This window comes from Prunus dulcis, chromosome 1 (assembly GCF_902201215.1).
Source record: "Prunus dulcis chromosome 1, ALMONDv2, whole genome shotgun sequence".
NCBI lineage: Eukaryota > Viridiplantae > Streptophyta > Magnoliopsida > Rosales > Rosaceae > Prunus > Prunus dulcis.
In genome coordinates this window covers 26,398,014-26,418,163 of record NC_047650.1, presented here as the reverse complement: position 1 = coordinate 26,418,163, position 20,150 = coordinate 26,398,014, and the positions used below count along the sequence as shown (strand labels likewise).

The 20,150-nt window shown below is 38.1% G+C and overlaps 5 protein-coding genes across 7 annotated transcripts; 2 read left to right on the top strand and 3 right to left on the bottom strand.

Annotated features, from left to right (window-relative positions):
* The first annotated feature begins 1,549 nt into the window (after positions 1 to 1,549).
* On the top strand, positions 1,550 to 2,023 carry LOC117617398. Its single transcript, XM_034346754.1, has one exon. The coding sequence runs from the start codon at positions 1,550 to 1,552 to the stop codon at positions 2,021 to 2,023; it is 474 nt and encodes a 157-aa protein (XP_034202645.1).
* Positions 2,024 to 2,778: 755 nt separating this feature from the next.
* Positions 2,779 to 5,601, top strand: LOC117616629 (uncharacterized protein At1g26090, chloroplastic). Its single transcript, XM_034346007.1, has 7 exons — positions 2,779 to 3,066; positions 3,489 to 3,632; positions 3,754 to 3,828; positions 3,923 to 4,116; positions 4,220 to 4,391; positions 4,470 to 4,889; positions 5,305 to 5,601. The coding sequence occupies exons 1-7, from the start codon at positions 2,830 to 2,832 to the stop codon at positions 5,440 to 5,442; spliced, it is 1,380 nt and encodes a 459-aa protein (XP_034201898.1). The 5' UTR covers positions 2,779 to 2,829; the 3' UTR covers positions 5,443 to 5,601.
* A 42-nt stretch (positions 5,602 to 5,643) lies between these two features.
* Positions 5,644 to 12,388, bottom strand: LOC117616626 (protein CHUP1, chloroplastic). 2 transcript variants are annotated; one of them, XM_034346003.1, is made up of 10 exons: positions 12,275 to 12,388; positions 10,331 to 10,581; positions 10,063 to 10,151; positions 9,148 to 9,906; positions 7,376 to 8,743; positions 7,132 to 7,263; positions 6,620 to 6,801; positions 6,412 to 6,523; positions 6,151 to 6,294; positions 5,644 to 5,909 (listed from the first exon to the last, which is right to left on the bottom strand). In XM_034346003.1, the coding sequence occupies exons 2-10, from the start codon at positions 10,428 to 10,430 to the stop codon at positions 5,814 to 5,816; spliced, it is 2,982 nt and encodes a 993-aa protein (XP_034201894.1). In that variant the 5' UTR covers positions 10,431 to 10,581; positions 12,275 to 12,388; the 3' UTR covers positions 5,644 to 5,813. The 2 variants fall into 2 exon arrangements, with proteins under 2 accessions (XP_034201894.1, XP_034201893.1); XM_034346002.1 differs by having other exon boundaries at positions 10,331 to 10,620; positions 12,275 to 12,382.
* On the bottom strand, positions 12,161 to 16,553 carry LOC117616627. 2 transcript variants are annotated; one of them, XM_034346005.1, is made up of 11 exons: positions 16,145 to 16,553; positions 15,881 to 16,032; positions 15,597 to 15,752; positions 15,371 to 15,459; positions 14,853 to 14,941; positions 14,640 to 14,743; positions 14,449 to 14,548; positions 14,299 to 14,374; positions 14,092 to 14,209; positions 13,152 to 13,683; positions 12,161 to 12,999 (listed from the first exon to the last, which is right to left on the bottom strand). In XM_034346005.1, the coding sequence occupies exons 1-11, from the start codon at positions 16,225 to 16,227 to the stop codon at positions 12,906 to 12,908; spliced, it is 1,593 nt and encodes a 530-aa protein (XP_034201896.1). In that variant the 5' UTR covers positions 16,228 to 16,553; the 3' UTR covers positions 12,161 to 12,905. The 2 variants fall into 2 exon arrangements, with proteins under 2 accessions (XP_034201896.1, XP_034201895.1); XM_034346004.1 differs by having other exon boundaries at positions 15,946 to 16,032.
* Positions 16,554 to 17,152: 599 nt separating this feature from the next.
* LOC117614817 (probable transmembrane ascorbate ferrireductase 4) lies at positions 17,153 to 18,845 on the bottom strand. Its single transcript, XM_034343728.1, has 4 exons — positions 18,471 to 18,845; positions 18,299 to 18,350; positions 17,986 to 18,182; positions 17,153 to 17,556 (listed from the first exon to the last, which is right to left on the bottom strand). The coding sequence occupies exons 1-4, from the start codon at positions 18,627 to 18,629 to the stop codon at positions 17,227 to 17,229; spliced, it is 738 nt and encodes a 245-aa protein (XP_034199619.1). The 5' UTR covers positions 18,630 to 18,845; the 3' UTR covers positions 17,153 to 17,226.
* Between the last annotated feature and the right edge of the window lie 1,305 nt (positions 18,846 to 20,150).

Below are 20,150 nucleotides of genomic sequence, written 5' to 3'. Positions count from 1 at the left end.
AATCCCTAGATACATTCCAATTCTAATTCAATTTTTAACGGAATTTTGATATATCGAAATTGATTTGGACTTGCCAAAATCAAAAATTATCAAAATAAAATTGGTCGGAATCGAATTTTCCAATCCAACTTGTACCCCTACATGGGAGACGCCACTTCATTGTCAATTTCTTTTGTTTGATAAGACACTCAATTGTCACTTGTAAAGGTAGGGCATGGTCACTCTCAAATTAATAGACAAATAAATAAAAAGAATAATGGGTAGGGTTTTACCGTGGTAGCAGAATTTGTCTGGCATCATGTGTTCATACACCAAAATGGCAATTTGAAGGTTTTTCGTAAATATGTTAATTAGTGCACTGAGATGGTGAGACCATATAAGAAGGCTGCAGTGATGAATACTAAAGTCAGCTAGGCAATCAATTATAATCATCACTAATTAAAGAAACCAAATTTTCATCATCAATCTGTTTGAAGGAATCCACTTATGTGTTTTGGGGTAAAAGAATAATTAATCGCATGCCAGGTGATATCAGAAAACCTTCATCGATCTTTCTATTAGCTATTATCATTTTTTGGACAAATTAAGTTTTACACTTTATAGCAATCTTCCATGGGTTTTCTTATAACTCAAAAGGAAAATACTTTCCTCCTTATCAAGTAATAAGTATAGAAGTTTCTACATTCCTGCCAATAGCAGTATGAGATGTGTGCATACATTTTTGTTTTTGTGTTTTTGATGAATTATTTTTGCATATGTGTAATTCGCAGGAAATAGGAATATCTCCTTGGCAAGCAATATCCAACACAAAAATATTATTATTATTTTTCTTTCTTTTGTACATTTAAAATCCAACTTCAAACAATAATTGAAACATACGTGCTTGGATGACATCTTCTACTTGTATGTGTTGCTAGGTTTGCATGATCTGTGGGATCTATAGAAATTATATAAATAATTTTACTTATTTATTTAATTCATTTTATTTTGGTAGGCTAGGTACAATATATCTTGGATCCTCGCACCTGCAACTAAAAATGCGATGTGCCAACTTATGAATGTTTGTCTTCCATCAAACACCATGCATGCACTGTGCACCAAGCCTTCAACTCATCGCCCAACCCACGGTTTGGGCGACAACCAATATATTTCAAAGGGTTTGCCGACTTTCCCTATTTGCTTCACCAATAATGCATTTTCTTTCCTTTATTTATTTATTTTCCACCCATTTTGTCAACTTGATTTTGTCAACTTTGCTCTGATTATATTACAAGACACATTTCAAGAATCTTTCGTGGCCAATAATGCGAACCAAGGTCTTGTCAAAACAATTATATTAATAATGTACATTAAATTCCCTGTAAAAACATGACTGATTAATTAAAAAAAAGAATTCATTTAAATTAATCAATCCCTTCCACCGGCCACAACTAATTCAAACAAAATAATTAAAATCGCTAAACTCCTCCTCCTACATATAAGTATAAAAACCAAGGTGGTTCAGTTTTAATTTCAATCCAAATTAATTGCATGCCATACACTTTACAAAATGGTTCGTCTAATTCCAGAAGTTGCAGCCAATGACCACTTTGGCTCAATGCGGTTAGCAATGGCCTTGTTCATCTCTGTCACAGCCCTTGTGGCCGCTCTATGTGCCAAAGCCAAACATGGACGCCGAGCCCCACAACAAATCAATGAAACCAATTGCAAGGAAATTACTGATGGCTCCAAGAAACTCGTGGCCAGCATCAGCAACAAGGCAATTCCATTTGTGCACAAAAATAAAGGTGGCAGAGAAAATTGCAGCCAAGGGGATGAAGTTGAAGATGGGTTTGGAGAAGGAGGGGTTTGGCAGAGGTCAATTTTGATGGGCGACAAGTGTCAGCCACCTGAATTTTCAGGTGCGATTTATTATGATAGTTCTGGGAATCAGCTTTCTGAGCTGCCTCCAAGGTCACCTAGGGTTGCCAGTCCCTTGGCAATGCCTAGCTTTTTATCTCCCGTCGCTAGAGATGCAAATTAACTAGGCTAATTTAATTTCATATGAAGTTTTTTTTATGACGAGCAAAAGCAATCCATTTACTGTTTCAGATCAATTTTTTCATCTCTTGCTTTACACTTCAACGTCAATTTTAACGTCAATTTCGTTCATTTTTCACTTAAAATAAGATAGTATCATCAAATAAGGTAAGGATGACACTCACCATGCGGACATGCTAGAACCTTCCAATCATATGTGGCCACATGTCCATCTTTAAAAAAAAAAAAAAAAAAAATTTAGGATGGGACTCACCATATGTTTCCGTTTGGTTATTGAGAAAATTGATCTCGTTATCAATTGTAAAAGTGGATGTTCTAGAATGTATCTTTTTTCCTTAATAATGAGTTGGGAGGTGTAATTAGTGGTGGTCTTTGTGTAATATGGTAGTTAATTACCTCACAACTTGCAAGCCACACAAGGCTTAAAAAGACAATTTCTTTTTTTGGCAAAAAAAAAAAGAAGACAATTCCCTTTTCACCAACAAATGCTACAAAAAAGATGGATGCACATTTGATGTGATCTGTAATTCAATTGGTAATTCCCTTTATATGATAATAAAATTGTGTCATCAAAAGAACAGGCAGGGTGGCAGTTGTTTTTCACCCGAAAAAAAAGGTGTGAAAAAGTAGGTAGAATGGGGTAAATAAAAAAGGGTTGATGAACTTTTAACTGAAGGCACGTAAAAGATAAATCTTAGCTTTCCATCCCCTTCAAAGAAAAATAAATAGTAACAAGAATCTCATAAACCCCCAACTGCTTTCACCTACTTCTGAGTTTTGACCCATCCAATGGCTTTGCCTCTCCTTCCAAATACCGTCTCTTTTTCCCTTCTTACAACACCGCCGAAGGTACCCAGAAGTGGAACAAGAACAAGATTTGCAAGACACCGCCGATTTCTGGCCTTGGCGGCTTCTCCGGAGTCAAAGGATGACAAGACTGCTTCTTCTCAGAAATCAACAAAGTTGGTCACTTTTTTGGGGAAAGGTGGCTCCGGCAAGACCACCTCCGCCGTTTTCGCTGCCCAGGTATCTCTGTCTGTCTCTACATTGTATGCTAGCTCAGTCTATATATAATTTACTGTCTACTATGAATGAATTTGGTTTCTAACTTGTGTCTGAGTTAAAACTAAGAAAATAGTAGATACCCAAGTTAGAAAGCTAGTGCCTTTGGTTCAAATTATGGTTGTGGGCAAGTGTTAATTATACTAATATTTCCTTTTTATGATGATTGACGGGGTTTTCTATTTAACATATTATATTCGTTAAGGGATAAGCCTAGAAGAAGAGACTTGGCTCAAGCATTTCATTTTAGCTGATTATATATGCTTGTGGAGATTGTATCTCAGAATTCTGACTTTCAAGTTTAAGCATAGAATTACAACTTCAATTTGCACCTCTTCTTGTACTGTTACTTTTTGTTTAATGTTTTTCTCATGTTGGATTTTCAGCATTTTGCAATGGCAGGGTTTAGCACATGCTTGGTGATACACACCCAAGATCCCACTGCTGAGTTCTTTCTGAACTGCAAAATCGGAAGTTCTCCTACACTATGCAACAGCAACCTTTCGGCTCTTAGATTTGAAACCACCCAAGTGTGTTTTCCAAATTCCCTTTTCTGTTTCCCTTTTTCATTCCATTCCAATAATGAATCTATGTGAAGAAGTTTGCTGCAAGTCACCTTAGACTCAAATTGAACCATTCTTGATCGTCTAGATGCTTCTAGGACCTCTGAAAGAGCTAAAGCAAGCGGATGCTCGTCTTAATACGACACAAGGAGTTCTTGAAGGGGTAGGTACGTAACATCATTTGAGGGGTTTAGTTGCATTTGAATGTTTTATCTGCAGGGGTCTTTTATGATGCGTCTTTCTTTTCAATTGATCAGATAGTGGGAGAAGAGCTTGGGGTGCTTCCTGGGATGGATCCTATTTTTTCTGCGTTAGCACTTGAGAGGCTTGTTGGATTCTTTAGGAATGTGGCCCAAAGAAACCACAACAAAGATAAATTTGATGTAATAGTATATGATGGTCTGAGCTCTGATGAAACGCTACGAATGATTAGTGCAGGCAGTAAAGCAAGGTCCAGGGAGTTTCATCTCTCTCTCTCTCTCTCTCTCAAACATTCTTTCACATTCATATGTTCATATTGATGTATTGACATGGGCCACGTGTCTATGCACCAGGTTATACTTGAAATATCTGCGTAATGCAGCTGAAAAAACTGATATTGGGAGGTTGGCGGGTCCTTCAGTTTTGAGGCTTGTGGATGAAGCCATGAGTATAAGCAGCAGTACACCCCATCACAATGGGAAAATGAGCGCAGAAATATGGGACATTCTGGAACAAATGTTGGAGGTATGAATAATCCATATTTCCTATGACCAGAGTTTTTATGTACATCCATTGACATCCTGCATTGTTTCTGTGGTGCAGAGAGGGTCGTCTGCTTTCTCAGAACCTCAGAAATTTGGCTGCTACCTAGTGATTGACCCAGACAACCCAGCATCTGTTGCTACTGCTTTACGTTATTGGGGTTGCTCAATCCAAGCTGGTGCACAGGTCTCCGGAGCCTTTGCGATTGCATCACGACATGTGAATACAGAATCAGAGGAAAGACTCAAGAAAACCTTTTCACCCTTGCCTTTTGCTTTCATTCCACATCTCCCCTTTGGTTCCCCTCTAGATTGGAATGCGATCATACTGAACACTGTCAATGAAAATGCACGGAATCTTCTTTCTTTGCCAGCAAGTGGCAGCAGTAGTGTAACACCCTCAGTGAAGTTCGATGCAGCCAGAAAATCAGTAACCCTTTTCATGCCAGGTTTTGACAAGTCAGAGGTCAAGCTGTACCAAGTATGCTAAGATATATTTAATTATTTAGTTCTTACCTATCTTTTTCATTTTTTTGTTTGACTTGCCTCTTTCTCTAAGCTTCCTATGGAGTAAATCTACAGTTAATCTTAGATATGTTAGAGATAATTTCTTAACCATATGCACCTGCAGCCAACTAGTTTTATAACCCCGTGAACCTTGATGCATTGAGCATTAAGTAGCTTCAATTTGATAGAGAATACAAGTGTCGATTTGAATATTTTAGCAGTGGATCTGATGACAACTTGCTGATAAAGTTCTCCATTATGCTTTTTTCCTTTTCGTCCTGGTGGCAGATCATATTATTATTGTGATACTTTTCTCTGCCATTTGACGTGCACATTTTTAGTTAGCTTTTAGTGTGTGATGTTGAGCATTTATTTATCTGCAAATGCAGTATAGGGGAGGATCTGAGTTGTTGGTGGAAGCAGGAGATCAAAGACGTGTAATTCAGCTGCCTTCTAAAATTCAAGGGAAAGTTGGAGGTGCCAAGTTCAATATCATAGACAGAAGTCTTTTAATCACAATGCGATAGTGTAATCAAATTCTGATAATTTCATATATTTATAATCAATTGAGATGTATCATGTACCTCTTAGAGAAAAAGAGAGAGGGATTAGGAAAGCCGACATTTGTTTCTCTATAATCTCAATAAAGGTGGTTGGTTCTCACAATCAAGCCGACATTTATTTCACTATAATCTCAATACTATGATTATATTCTGTTGCGAAGCATATAAAATAAAGTTTGCACAACAACTCTTAGAAATTACTCTTCATGTGAATAATCTTTCTAACTTAATTTTCGTTTGGTTTGAATTGGAGTTGTCCTTGTAATAAATGCTCAATACCCATGAAATTTACAACAGAAACAGGAGATTAAAAAGGGAAAAAAATTTCAATTAATTTATGGTTCCTGCTTATTGTCTTCTGTTTGTCCGCTGACGCGGCCCCTTAGCTCTTCGAATGCCTTCATGCTCTCTGCATCAAAGCCTCCAGCAAACTGCAAACAGTTCCAAGTTAGCATTTCATTTTTATATTATTTTTCTTTAAGACTTCAAAATTTTCAAATTTGAAAACTATGTGTAATAAGGGGATTCGATGGCCATCGTTGTCTATCAAAAGTTGTTTATCAAAAGCTTAGAACACAATTTATTGCTGATTATGTTGAGCAATATTGACAACCTTAAGGTCCACAGAATGCAATTTTAATCAGCATTAACATGAGCGAAAATCAGTTATACCTGATGAACACGGAAAGCAAATCGCACTCCTTGTAGTAGTATAAACTCTCGGTTCGGTTCCTTCTCAGGTCCACTTAATGCATCAAGTTCTGAAGCTACACGTTTCATATACTTTCTAGCCAATTGAACAGATGAGAGCTTGATCTACAACGGTAAATATCTTAAATGAGCTTGATCTTGCCAAATGACATGCAACAAAATCATAAAAATTATAAGCAGCAACTAAGCACAATGGGATTTTTCTCAATTTGTGAAGCATACCTTGCCAACAACGCCTGAATCCAATAACCAATCAACCGGAATTCCGAACTCCTTGCACCGTGAAATAGCCATGTCCCTTGTACGCAAGAGAGCATATACACTCTGTTCCACCCTGGAAACAAAATAACAGAACGCTTTAGAACAAAGAACAAAATCAAAGAAGTGTTCTTGCAACCAGCACGTCAATGCATGAAAAGAAAGTTCGTACTTTTCCAGCAATGAGTACATCTTCTTTAATGCAGCTTCGCATGGGAGTTTGGGATCATCAACAAAAGAGGAGACCTGCTTCTCCAATTTCATCAAGTCTTGATATTCAAACGCTGCTTCTCTTAGTGCGTCCACTTTTCCTTCAGGCCAATCAAAGTGCTTGAGGACAGCCCTTTCGTCAACCTACCAAAGGCAGCAAGAGAGATAAATAATTAATGAATATGTCTACAACATGAAGCAGCATGCCAATGCAGATTACCCAGATAGGAGGGCTTGTAAGTATACGTATCGAATCTGGAAGGCACGAACAAGTTCAAGGATATTTTGAATGTTAGAATAATAAGCGGGGAGCCCATATTGGAAACAAGTGTTGTAAGGAGTTCAGAGTTCATAATTTGGCAATAGCAATGTCCTCTAACCATCTGGTGAGTGAAATGTTATCCTTTTTTTTTTGTCTAAATGAAAGGAACCTCTGAAAGCAATATTTTATCCAGTGGAAAAATAATGGCATACCAAGAAGGAGAGCTCTTCATCTAGCCAGTTCACAAAGGCTACCAGATCTTCTATGTTTGTGAAGGAAGCTGCTCGAACTTCAGCTGCCAACGACATGACAAAATCACCTTGAGCTTCTACATCAGCTTTCACCTGTATCCAGCCCATACATTTTTTAGTATTTGAAGCATTGAGTACTAAACACCACAGTTCATGCCTCAGATAAGAAGATAAATGAAATTTTTTTTAAAAACGTTCTACTCACAGCTAATAGGAATGATGATTTGTTCTCAATCTCCCCAATCATGTTGCTCCTCGCATCAGATACATTAGATGATGAAGATATTAAAGATGATGTATCCTTCTTTGCTTCACGTTTCATCAATGACTGATAAAATTCAACCAGCTCAGGAGCACGGTGCACTTTATCAGCACTGCCTGCCCCCCTTGGCAGGATTCCTGGTGGAGGAGGTGGACGAGGTGGTCCACCAGGTGGGGGTGGCGGCGGTGGTGGGCCACCTGGTGGAGGAGGTGGTACTCCACTTGAGGGTTTGGGAGTTGTACCAGCAGGAGCACCTCCAGATGCTTTAGGAGGCGGCCGAGGTACCCTAGGAGGCCTCTTCTCAATTTGGGCAAGTTTCATCTTGGTTATTGCTTGAGAATCAACAGCGTTACCATCGTTAGTTTGGTTGCTTGAATCACCCAAAATGACTGCCTTCTCCTTTATATGGGCAAGTTTTGGTGGTAAAGCTACTGGTCTCTCAGCCTTGGCTCTAGGTTCGTATGTCAAATTTACATTTGATTTGTCACCAAACTTCTCTGCTCTTGCTTGCTGAGCCCTTTCATTAATTTGTTTTTCCCTTTCTAAGGCCAACTTATGCCGGTCTTTGTAAGCAGGATATTTCTCATCCAGAACTCCTTCAACCGACTTCGACATCAACTGGAAAGATGCTGCAACAGAATTAGGTGAGTCGCTAGAAGACATCTGCGTTCTAATGTTCGGAAGACTGGGAGTTTGAGGGGAGTCTGGAAGTTCCTGATCCACCTTCCCAAATGTAGTGATGGCTACACCGTCACCAGCATTCCTTATCATCAAGGATTCCAATGGACCCCTTGGTCGAACGCTCATACTTGCCCTGCTTGGAGAGCCTCCAGAGAGAGATCTACTTGGAGACGAAAGAGCACTAGAATCATCTTTGCTTTTACCCCATCTTTTCAGCTTTTGCATTATACTAGGTTTCTTGCTGAGACTACTATACCGACTTGTGGAACTATCAATAGAAACATTGTCAAAATCCTCACTTCCAGGGGAGGATGGATGAGAAAAGTTGCTTTCAATATCTGTATCCCCTTGCCCACGTTCTGATCCTGCATACTCCAACATCAGTTGTTTGGCCTTCTCCTGCGATTTGGGGCTCAGACTCTTGTTGAGATCACGAGCTGATACCTTTCCTTGAGGTGTCTGATAGTTCCGGAGCTCATACCTCAAGCATGCATTTACCCAACGAAGGTACACTAGCTCTTCAACTTCACTAAACCTGTTCATCTGAAGACCTTCCACTTGCTTTGACAGGTCCTCATTCGCATGCTTTAAATTATTGACCTCCTCTCTTACATTTGCAACCATATCACTCTGAAATAGTGAGGAAAAACACTGTAAGAATAAATTCAGACAAACATGTTTACATGCAGTGATTACAACTTGTTCCATACATAATACTGGTTAAACAGCCTATGAAATTTCTACCAGCTTGCTGAATCAATTTCAATAAACAAATAAATTATTTAATCTTCGCATCTCTAAGTTGTAGTCTCAATTTTCAACTCAGAATAGTCAGGGACCATGTCATAAACCAAAAATAGCCAAAGCTAAAAGAGAAACTACATGTCTGGCCAAAAAAACAATATAGGAAGAAGAAAAAAAGAAGGGGGAAACTTACATGGCAACGTTTTAAATATTCTCCCTTCCTCCCATACACATTAAAAAAAAAAATGACATACACATAGGATGCAGTGCAAGAAAGCACTCAGACTAACCTCCGTCATGTTGGAGAGGGCTGCTACTCTTGCTTCAGCAGCATTCAATTTAATAGTTAGTTCTCTCTTTTCGATTTGAAGTTCTTTGTTCTTTCTCTTAAGCTCCATGACTTCCACCTCTAACTCCTTTACAGCTTTCAGCTTCTTTTCAATTTCAGCATCTTTCTTGACTGCTTCTTCCTCTTTTGCCTGTAAACCAGAAACTTGTTGTTTGAGCAACAGTAGCTGGCCTTTTGTCTGGTTAGCATCAAGCTGAATCTGCCTCTGCAACTCCTTGAGTTTGTACCTTGCCGCCTCTAGCTCCTTCTTGGCTGAAACTCCCTGCGCAATCTCTTCTTGAAGCTTCTTCCTCTCAGTCTGCAGAGAGTTAATAGTAATATTGAGCATGCCAACCTCCACTGTCTTTATCTTGAGCTGCCTTTGTAATTCGGTGACGTCTGATTCCTGTTCCTTCAATCCATAGTACTCAAGTAATTCACCTTCAAGCTTCACTTCTCTTTCCTCCAATTCCTTTACCAGATTACGCAACCGTTCCAGCTCACTTGCATTGTTTGCCATCTCAGTTTCATATACATGTTTCGCTTTTGATTCCATCTTGTTAACAAGTAATGGGATTTCAATCTCCCCAGATAAAAGATCCTTAAATTCAGGTAAAATATCTTCATCTTCAATATCACCAGGTGAAATATCACGAGCACGGTCAAATATACTGCTAATTAATTTAACCTCTTCTTCTTCCTCCTCCTCTTCATCTTTCCCCTGCAGTTAAGTCAAAAAAATATAATCCTTTTTTATGAAAAGAAAAGGTAAAAAATTGCAGAACGTATAGGTAAAAGGAAGGGAACATAAGATTTGCTACCAATATTTTGATGTGGAAAAAGAGAAGAATTTGATAGAATTTTGTTATGTACTTACATCCTTTGCTCTGAGGCTATCATTAGAATATGTAAGTTGCTCTTCGTCTTCCTTCTCACTTTGATGTTTATTGTTTGCTTCACCATTTTCTAAGTTAACAGTATCACCAGAAGAACTATAAGAACTCAGAATGACTCGCAATGAATATAACTCATATCTGGAATAAGATTACTAAATACAGCTCAGTTTCAATAAATCAACTGATATGAAACTGTTTTGGGAAAATAATAAAAGACGTAATAGACATGTAACTCGTTGAGATGAATACCTGAATGCTTGCTTGTTGAGGCTGAGTTTTTGACGTTGTGCTGCCTCGCTGCAAAGGCAGCAATAGAAGCAGCAACCAAGAGGCCTAACCTGACTATCATGAAGGTATTGCAAATAGGCAAAGCTCAAGTCCTCACTCATCTATAAAGATAACCCAATTCCAAAACAACCCACCACCCTCTTCTTCCCCACCCCATAACTGATAATTCAAACCATTAACGCCCTGGAAATGCAGCAAGAGCAACCCAGAATCTGTAATTCCCAAGAGAGCTTAAGAAGACAATCCTTTTCCTAGAACCATATCCAATCGTGCACATCACAGACGAGTTTAAAGAACTTGCATTTATAAGTATAATTAATATCCAAATCTAGCTATGAAGTATAAACATTCCCACACCATCAGCTATCATCTTCTTATCAGGTTTATAGACCTTTCACTCGAGAAGGCTTTGCTCTGTCGGAAGTTCTTGATAAGTAGAATTCCAGCACAGCTCTTAATGCTAAGAGCTACAGCAACCACCAATAACTAGTGGCCAATCTTCTCCAAAAGGTTTTACAATTCACATTTGGGTGGGTCCAAACATGTCACTGAAGATCTTAAGGATCATATATCGCTAAACAAGCCAAAAACCAAAACTGCAAAGTGAAAAGACACAAGTAACTTTAAAGTAAATTTGGACTCTTAGTTATGTTTATCTATGTTCGGCCGTTAAATGGGTGGGCACCTTTGTCTAAACTATGTCACTGGCCTGCCCAAAGAATAAATATTTCTGTTTGGTTTGTGTTCACTTGATTGAATTAAGCTTTTAGATTGATCAGAGCACAAAGACAAAATATGACTAATCATTGCCATCTGATCCATTTGGTAGGCTTGGTACAGTTACTATTGTATGGCAGAGGATCTACAAAAATAAACATTGATAAAAGCAATTTTTGAAGGTGGGTCCAGATTTCCCAAATCAAAGGACTCGTAAGTTAAAGGGATGCTTTGTTTGGCTTATCACAGAATGAAGATGGTAAATTAGAAAGTGGGTTGATGACTGAAGATGGGGCTGGAATTTAATTCTCAGCCGCTGGCTTGATGGACTGGAGCAATGGAAGCCGTGTAGCCAAACACGAAGCAAAATAAGCCAAACTTTTGGGTGATTGACCTCAAACCCACTCGTATGCCTTTTTGGCATTTCGTTAAAGCTTTGTTCTTTTGTGGTTGGTTTTGTGTGTATAAGCAGGTAAACAAGAATACATTATTTTCACTAACAATTCTCTTCAATCTTGTGATACCCAGTTAAAAAAACCAAAGAAAAGTCTACTCTTTTACTCGTCCCAGTGTAGCTTTGTGATACAGAAATTTATCCCGAAGTGTAAATTATGACAGAAATGAAAAAAAAGGCATAAAACAGAAGGTCAGGAATTATAGATAAGATTGAAAATGGAGATGTGGTCGAAGTCTGGCCAGCAAGATGACCCATGACAACATAATCAGAGGCTATGCCTCCCAACTCCATCCATTGAAGAAGAGTTGTTTGGCCGAGGAATTTGTTGTTGTGAACTTGTCAAGAATCAAGAGGATATTATTCAAAGAGAATGCAGATAAGTGTTGAGCAAAGCAGAAAGAGAACAAGAAAATCGTTTTCTGGGTTATGAATTCTGTGGGCTCCACGGCCACAGCAGAAGACAAACTCTATTATCTATAATAAAGTTGGATTTTTGGGGCTCTTGTTGCTCCATATGCCTTGTATTGGTAGGAAGCAAAGAGCTTGCAAGGCCTGAGAAGAGGAAACTACAACATACCACTACGAATCAGAAAATGATGGGTTTTCTTTTCACCAAATGAAACAAACTGGTGTCACTTTCGTGATTTAATTTATCCAATTGAGAGTACCAAACCAGACATAAACATAATAAAATACATGAGATTTGGAGCTGGGTAAAAGTAAAAGCATACCATCTGGGCTTCACTTGAACTGTTAGAGCAAGCAAACGTACAGTTGGGCTTGGTCTTGTTGGTCATGGCCAAAAGCTAGGATTTTCGCCAGAGAGAGTGAGAGACAACAGAGCAAGTCAAACAAGCGAAGGACTTGGGAAGAAAGAAGAACTGAGCGAACGAGCGAGCGGGAATAACTTTTTGACCGCTTTGCGTTCATGCTCTTGTCTACAACATGCGAAATTACCATTTTACCCCATTTGGATGTGATTGTATATTTTCTGGCTACTCCATAATGCCAATATGAAAATTACGTGCTACTGTGGGGATTTCTTGTTCTTTTTCTGCTTCGCATATCAAGTGCCCACAGTTGCTAATTTATTATGACCTTCTGTAGCCACTTCTTGCTCTTGGGGTTGATTGGAAGACAATGAAAAATGAATATCGCATTATTTTCCAGAACTTAATAATTTTTCTTCAATGCTTAGCACTATACTTTATGCACAAATTTATTAAAATTCCTCATCCCAGTCGCATTCCGCCTTCGAAAGTTGTACAAGGAAATCCTGGTAAACAGCAAAAGAATCAGAAATTCCTTGTGTATCCCTCCACTCATGATTTTACATAACTAGTCAATGGGGGCCAAGGATGGTCACGCCTGGCTATCCCATTTCCACCTTCGTCCAACCTCCTCGAGTACCTTGGCACGGGCTTGGCTTTTTCTGGCTTCATCCTCTACCCAAGATCTGCATCATTGCTTAAAATGATTAGAAAAAAAAAATATTCATGCCATTTCACAATATGATTGAAAGTTTTCATGACAAGACATTTTCAAGCATGCTCTCTAGTAAATATATGCCTATGCATTATTATGAATAGTTGCAATCATGGTCGATACCTAAGAATCCGAATAGCTTCTATCTCAGCTTCGAGTATAGATTTCGCATCAAGCATACTTTCCTGCTTGGTCTCCAAATCACTGAGCATATCCTGCAAATCACACTTCTCGGCTACATAAGTAGACCTCTCGGATGCAAGCTTTTCTGATATCTCATTGACCTCTTCCTTGAGACTGAGAAGTAACTGCCTCTGACATTCCATAGCTGCCTTCTCCTTCAAAATCTCGGCAAAATTCTTTTCTTGTAAAATCTTCTCCTGCTCCAAATCACTAAGGGCAGCAAGATAAGCCTTCTCCACCTCAAGACCACGGGTTTTCTCTTCATTCAGTTTATCATTCCAAAACCTCTGTATGTCCTCTCTGTCAAGCAATTCGGACCTGATATCTTCCATCTCTGCCTTCCTTGCAGAATTTTCAGCTTTTATTCTCAACAATTCAGAAGAAATTGCTTCTGTGATCCTGCCACTTGCCAGTGCCACTGCTGCTTGTGCTTTTGTTGAAGGTTTGTTTGGTTGAAACCGCCTGCACTGTCCTGCAAGATAATTATGTCATGGGGTTCTTAGAACAAACCTCATACCATATAATATATAAAAAAAAGTAAACATTTATGACCAGCCTACGCATCTGCTTATTAGTTTTCAACGTGTGTAGCATTAAAGTATTGATCAAGTTTGTAACAAATCTTTATTTTCTTCTACTTTTAAAGGCTAAAAAACCCTTATTTTCCTACATTGTATCTTCAAATGATCTCTGGACATGGTACTGAGTTTGCACCCTGTGAATAGATATCAGTAACGAAAGCTCACCAAAACTTATAAAAAAGCAACTTAAACATATGTATAGATGTGTGTTTCTTTTATATATGTATCTTCGTTTGTAGGTGATGTGTGCATGCTTGAAATTGTTGAATTAATTTATGGAAACAGAAAATTGGGAATACCAAAAACTTTTCTGAGTATGCTATTTTCCTCTGCCAACATGTCAGTATATAGTCCTGCTGGTGCTTCTGAACTGATCTCTTTCACATCCATAAAACCTATTGTTGATGTTGTTGATATCTGGACTGTAAACAAGTCAGATTTTAAAACCTATGATTGAAGAGGCATGATTTATACCAATTGATGACAATGATTGATATCCTCTTTACCTTCTCTATTACTCCTGGCAAAAAGTCATACTCCAAATGGGCTTTCCAGTCAATTAGATCTTGTCGAGAGATAAACCTGCAGCACCATGTATTTTTTGAGTATGGAAGGAAATTCAAGATATTAAACAAAAAGTCAAGCATACACTCCACCTCTCAGGGGAAAAATTGATGTTTCCATGGTCTTTTAGACCATCATAATTGGAGCTCCTCTGTGATAACTTGCTGGGAGTGACACCAGCCTCAGCCAGGGCTTAGGGACAAAAAAAGGAAGCACATATTCAAACTTCAATCTTTGTAAAACAAAGGCCTTTCAAATTGCAGGCAAAGGGATCAATCCTTACCTTGAATGGACCCAAAATCTGGGTCTTCGACACTCACGTCATCAAATGCAGTAATTGCAGACCCAGCAAGAGAAACTGATGGCACAAGCCGGTGCTTTGCATTCCTGTAAGGAAAATTAAAAAAATATCTAAGGAAGACCATCCTTAAGATCTCAAGTTCTCAACAATAACAAACAGAAGATATTTCAAGGTGTGTATGTATTGTATTACAACCTCTCCAATGACGAGTTTATTCGAACTATCCATCTTGCATACTCCCTTCTAGTACACAATTCATCAGCCTTGACATCATCTTCAATGATCTGTATACCTTAATTACGGTTAAGATATTCATGCTTAGAACTGGACCCAAAGCTTCAGGCTAATTAGCACACAATTTCAACAAAATCCAAAGAAGAGAATCTCACAAGTCCAAAATTCAAGAATGTAAGACATGTCATTGATAGTAGAAAATTAAAATTCTACATTAGAAAAAATAGATTGAAAATTCCATGGTGACTCAATTTTTATCTAGCCACTATGGTCCAACAATGTCGCTATTGATGAGCATACAACTCATATCTCAGAACCGCTCAAGTTTTTTTAAGCCTATATTCCTTACATGCAAACTTCAGTTAAGAGAAAGAAACATCAGCATCTCACAAGTCCGACTTCAGAGTAAGGAATTAATAAAGAAGAACAAAGAAGAAAGACGCAGTACAGGCATGACACCGCTCAATAAAGAAGCACACCTTCAATTTCTTCAAGACTTGTAGAGCTTCCTGTTGAGTAGAATCCACAGCAGCTGGGATTATAATGCGTTCAAGCTTCTCCGTAGATGCTGAATTGGACAAAAGACAAACAAGAAAATCTCCAGGGATCAATTAATATAAAGAAAAATTAGACATGGAACGATCTCAAAATGTGTTCAGCAAATGAACAGATGATATAGCTTAACACATGTTCAACTTGATGTACCTGAAGTAGTATTTTGGCTAACAGAAGTAGGTACAGTCTCTGGGCTTGCCTCATAGATCATGGCATCCTCATCCAATGCTCCTTGGTTTGTTGGTTTGGTATCAGCAGGACTCCCATGAAAAGTGTGCAATGGACTCGTTATTTGAAACTTAAAACCTACCAAAATTGAACAATGTGGTATGCCCAACCACCTATTTAGCAAATGCCCAATTATACGAAACTACAAAGGCTATTACCCTTAAAAACCAAGTAACCAAAATAATGCAATTGAACATCCCACTCACAAAAAAAAGGAAAACGTAAAAAGCATAAATCTTTCAATAAAGGTCCAATAGGTGGAAATGCAGACCCTTTCTGGATAGCGTGAAGTAAGCAATTGCAGCGACTATAGCAGCCAGTGAAGCCCCAATACCCCCAATCACAAATGTAGGCAACCCTGCAAAACCACAAAGTACAATTGAATAAAAAGCTCAATTTTTGTTTTTCTGAAAAGATGTATTACATTTATGAAAAATTGAGGAGTTAAAGAACTCAAATTGGGAGAAAACCTGGATTTTTGTGTTGAAGCGGAGACTCTACATGAGCCCAACCGCCATAGTCGTTGCTGGCAGTTTGGTCCGGAGGGAACCATGAAAGTTCGAGGTTTCTCTGGGCGAGTGAAGCAGAGAGGTGCAGTCTAGGCCTTGTGGCTTTGGGCTTCAAGAGAATTGGGGTTGGGGAGAAAGTACGACGTCGCAAAAGGAAGGAAGTGTAAGAGGGAAGGAAGAGAGAGGAATACGGGGGTGCACAAGATGAGCACATGATTACTTCTCAGTTGATACAAGATTTGGGAATTAGGGTTGCAATTTACGGTGGGAAGTGAGAAATGCTGAAGCTCTGTAATTGCAGAGAGAGAGAGAGAGAGAGTTTTAGTAGGGTGAGAGACTGAGAGGTGGCAGTGGCATCTGTTTGATGAAGGAACCAACTTTCCTTCAATTTATTACTAGTTTAACAAAACAAACGAAAAATGAAAATGCTTTCTAACTTAATATATATATATATATATATACATGAATTCTCTCTGTCGACGTCAGGAAGCTATTATCATGTATGTTCTACTACCCTTTTTCATTTTTTTCCTTGTTTACAATGGCTTCCATACCTACGGATGGATGAGATAATAACTTTTATATATAAAGAGAGAGTTGATTTTCCCACTCTTTTTTTGTCTATTTATATTCTCTTTATTAGAAATTGTATATTCCCACTCTTTTCATAAATGAGAAGAGGAAATTCATCACTAGCTAGTTGCTAGAAGAAACCCAACCTAATAATAGTTTCCTGTGTTTTTGTAACGGCTGCTACACAAATTATAATGGTGAGCTTGCCATTTCCATTTTCCTGCTTGAAAAGGTTTTTGTCAACCATGCCAGATTCGTTTTGTCCTCTCTCCCAACCCCAAAAATGTTTTCAGGCTGAACTGTGATTGGTTATTTTTAAGCTCACCTTATATTTAAGGCTGAAAACATAATTAGCATCAGCCAGCCTTGTCTATTTTCTTGTTAATTAAAATAACATCACATTAACCCAGATTGTATTATTACAAAGATCACAAGAACAGTAAAAAAACCAAAACAACAAACAAAATTTATTAGGAAGACGAGCATTTTTTGGTATGTGTTGAGTAAATGGGTTTAGTTTGAAGGGCTTCGTACTTGGGTGAAACTGCAGCCAATATTACAATGCCGCTGACCAATGCCAGCCCCAGACCTAAACTATTTACAACCATGGACTGTGGACTGTGTTTAGACACATTCCTCTGTGTTTGCAAGAATGTCAATTTCTCCAAAAGCCCTGTTTCTGCTGTGGCCACGGCCAAACCATAAGTGTAGAGTCCGAGGAATATGTGCCAAGGCAACAGCCTTAGCCTCACTGTGCGCACTTCCCCTCGATGCCAGAAGCTCAGGAAACCCATCAACCACTGCAATTTAGAAATCTAGTATCAGCTCAGTCACTGTTTCTTCATAAACATCATAAATTATTAGCTTATCTTGCCTCACAACACGAACTTTCCTTTTTCTTTTTCTTTTTGGGTTATTTTATTTATTAATTTGGGTTGGGTGGGGGGAAAAGGAAGGCAAAATTATTAGTACTGGGCCATTTGCCTTCCTTCTGGCCCGTTCGCTGAATTATTTTCTGGACTCATTTGATGAATTATTTTGATTGATACATATTGATGGCCTACTACTTGCTTACTAAGCATCTCTGCTTAATGATAATATTGAAATGACAGACTTTTGTCATTAACTTACTAAAGATAAAGGCACTTGCACCGAACTCCAAAAGTTGAACCTAAACCCAGTAATTAGTTGAACAACAGAAAATATGAGTTAAGTATGAAGAACAGAACCTGAGCTCCAAACAAGAGGATGCAGATCAAACCCATCCAAGAATGCAGACTATAGAAATTAGCCACAATGCCATCTTTCCCTTGAAACCTTGTCCAAATCCCGAAGATCCCAGAAGCCAAGGCCACGCCTTGAAGACACAAATGCACTGATTTCTTCAAACTCCTTGAACCAGGCAACCACCTATGAACCAGAATCGCTGGGGAAAACAAAATAAAGCTAAATAACACTAAAAACCCAAGTAATAAGAATACTTCCTTTTATCAATTAAAGGGTCTGCTTCAATTTTTAACCCCCTGCTAATTCTCACACTACCTTCTCCGCTAATGAGAATAAAGCCAATGACCATGAACAGAGGATGAAGAGCCTGTAAAAGCAAGAACAACCCACCAAGCTTAGCTTCCAGAAATCAGAATCTTTCTGGGGTTTTCATTCAGCGCAGAACAAATTAAGAAATGTGAAGAGAAAGAGCGGATTAGGTTCATACTGCATAGATGAGGCCCTGGTCTTCTTGGGAGGAAGAGTGACGAGGAAGGAAGCTGGACTTGAAGGACAAAGCCCAAAAAAGGACCAACACTGCAACTAGAAGCCCAGAGATCCTGGCAAAGAACAGCAATGGGACTTGTGAAAAAGTGACTGTGGCCATGGGTTTGAGGCATGCAGAACCAAAACACTGATGAGAGCTCAGTGTAAAAAGAAGTGGTACAAGTAGCTGCCTACCGACAGCTGAGCTCTAGATCTACTCTGCTACTAGCCATTTTGAGTAAAGTTCCTTCCTTTATTGAATTCTTTATGTGGAAAAAAAGTTTTTTTTTTTTTTCTTTCCTACAACTGTTTCATGAGAGTTTTTTTGTGGTGGGTACCCCATTAGATTTAGATAAGCTTATTTCTTACGAAATCTTTGTTTAGCTTATAATCTATTTTCAAAATTAAATAGGTGTAATAAATCAAGATGCTTTGTCGAACTATACAAAACTTCATAGAATTGAGCGAGGCACTTAAATTGCTCGTAGTTGTTTGTCTCTGCTCTGTTTTATCGGTCTCGTGCCTCGTGTCTAAGGAAGTCCAATTTTATTAGTGGAATAATGTTACTCTTACTACATATGTATACCACATTCTTATATTATTTTATGTGTCCGATGAGGTGAACGGCCATATCAATTAAAATTATTTAATATTTTCTTTTCTTTTATGATTTATTAATACTTTAAAAAAACTGTTAATTAAACTTTCTTTATTAAAATACACTTTATTGATTTAATTGATGTGGCATGTGGCATGTGATATAGATATGTCATATCATGTGGTACAGAAACATGGGATAAAAATGTGGTAAGTGTAGCATTACTTTTTCATTGGGAAAAAATAAAAAATAAAAAAACTTGTGCAAATGACAAACAATCTAATCTCAAAAGCCAACTTTGTCATTTGGAGGATTTTTTGGTATAAAATCATCAATCTTTGGATGAAAAATCAATGAAAATGAGTTTTGTGAAAATAATTTAAAACCTCAAGTGGTGTTGGTGTAATTTCTAAAACTTCATGGAATTTTATGAAAAAACAGAAAACCTCAGAGGGTGTTAGTGTAAATAACTTTTTCTGAAATATTATTGAGCTTTTGCCACTGCGCACGTGATGCAGAACATTTCAATGGATTTTTATGCACAGGGATTTTGTCGATGTCAATAAAATAAAATTCCCTAATGTGGTCTGTTAATTAATTAATTTATATGTGTTAGCTAGATTGTCTATTATTGATATGCAGAAAATTAAACAATTAGCTAGAATATTGTCTATTGTTGATATCACTATTATGTTATGACACGAGTGATAACACTTTCATGTGGCATAATATTATTGACCGAAATAGCAAAACAATGTTATCCCGTTGCAACTAAGTTTTTCTCTACTTTATGGCCTATAAAATTGCCAAGTGGAGCATAGGCAGGGATGAAATGGCCGGCTTAAGTAGGTCACTTCTGGACAGAGACAGAGAGGCCTTGCAGACCTTTGAAGCTGAAAATAAAGAGAGGATTTGTCAATTTGCTCCTGTATGTTAGCGGGTTTGCTTAGCTCATAACGTTGTGGAAACAAAGCACAAGTATTTAATCACTGCGTATATTTCAAGGCCTTCAACAAAGACAGAGAAGTTTGTTAATTTTTTTCA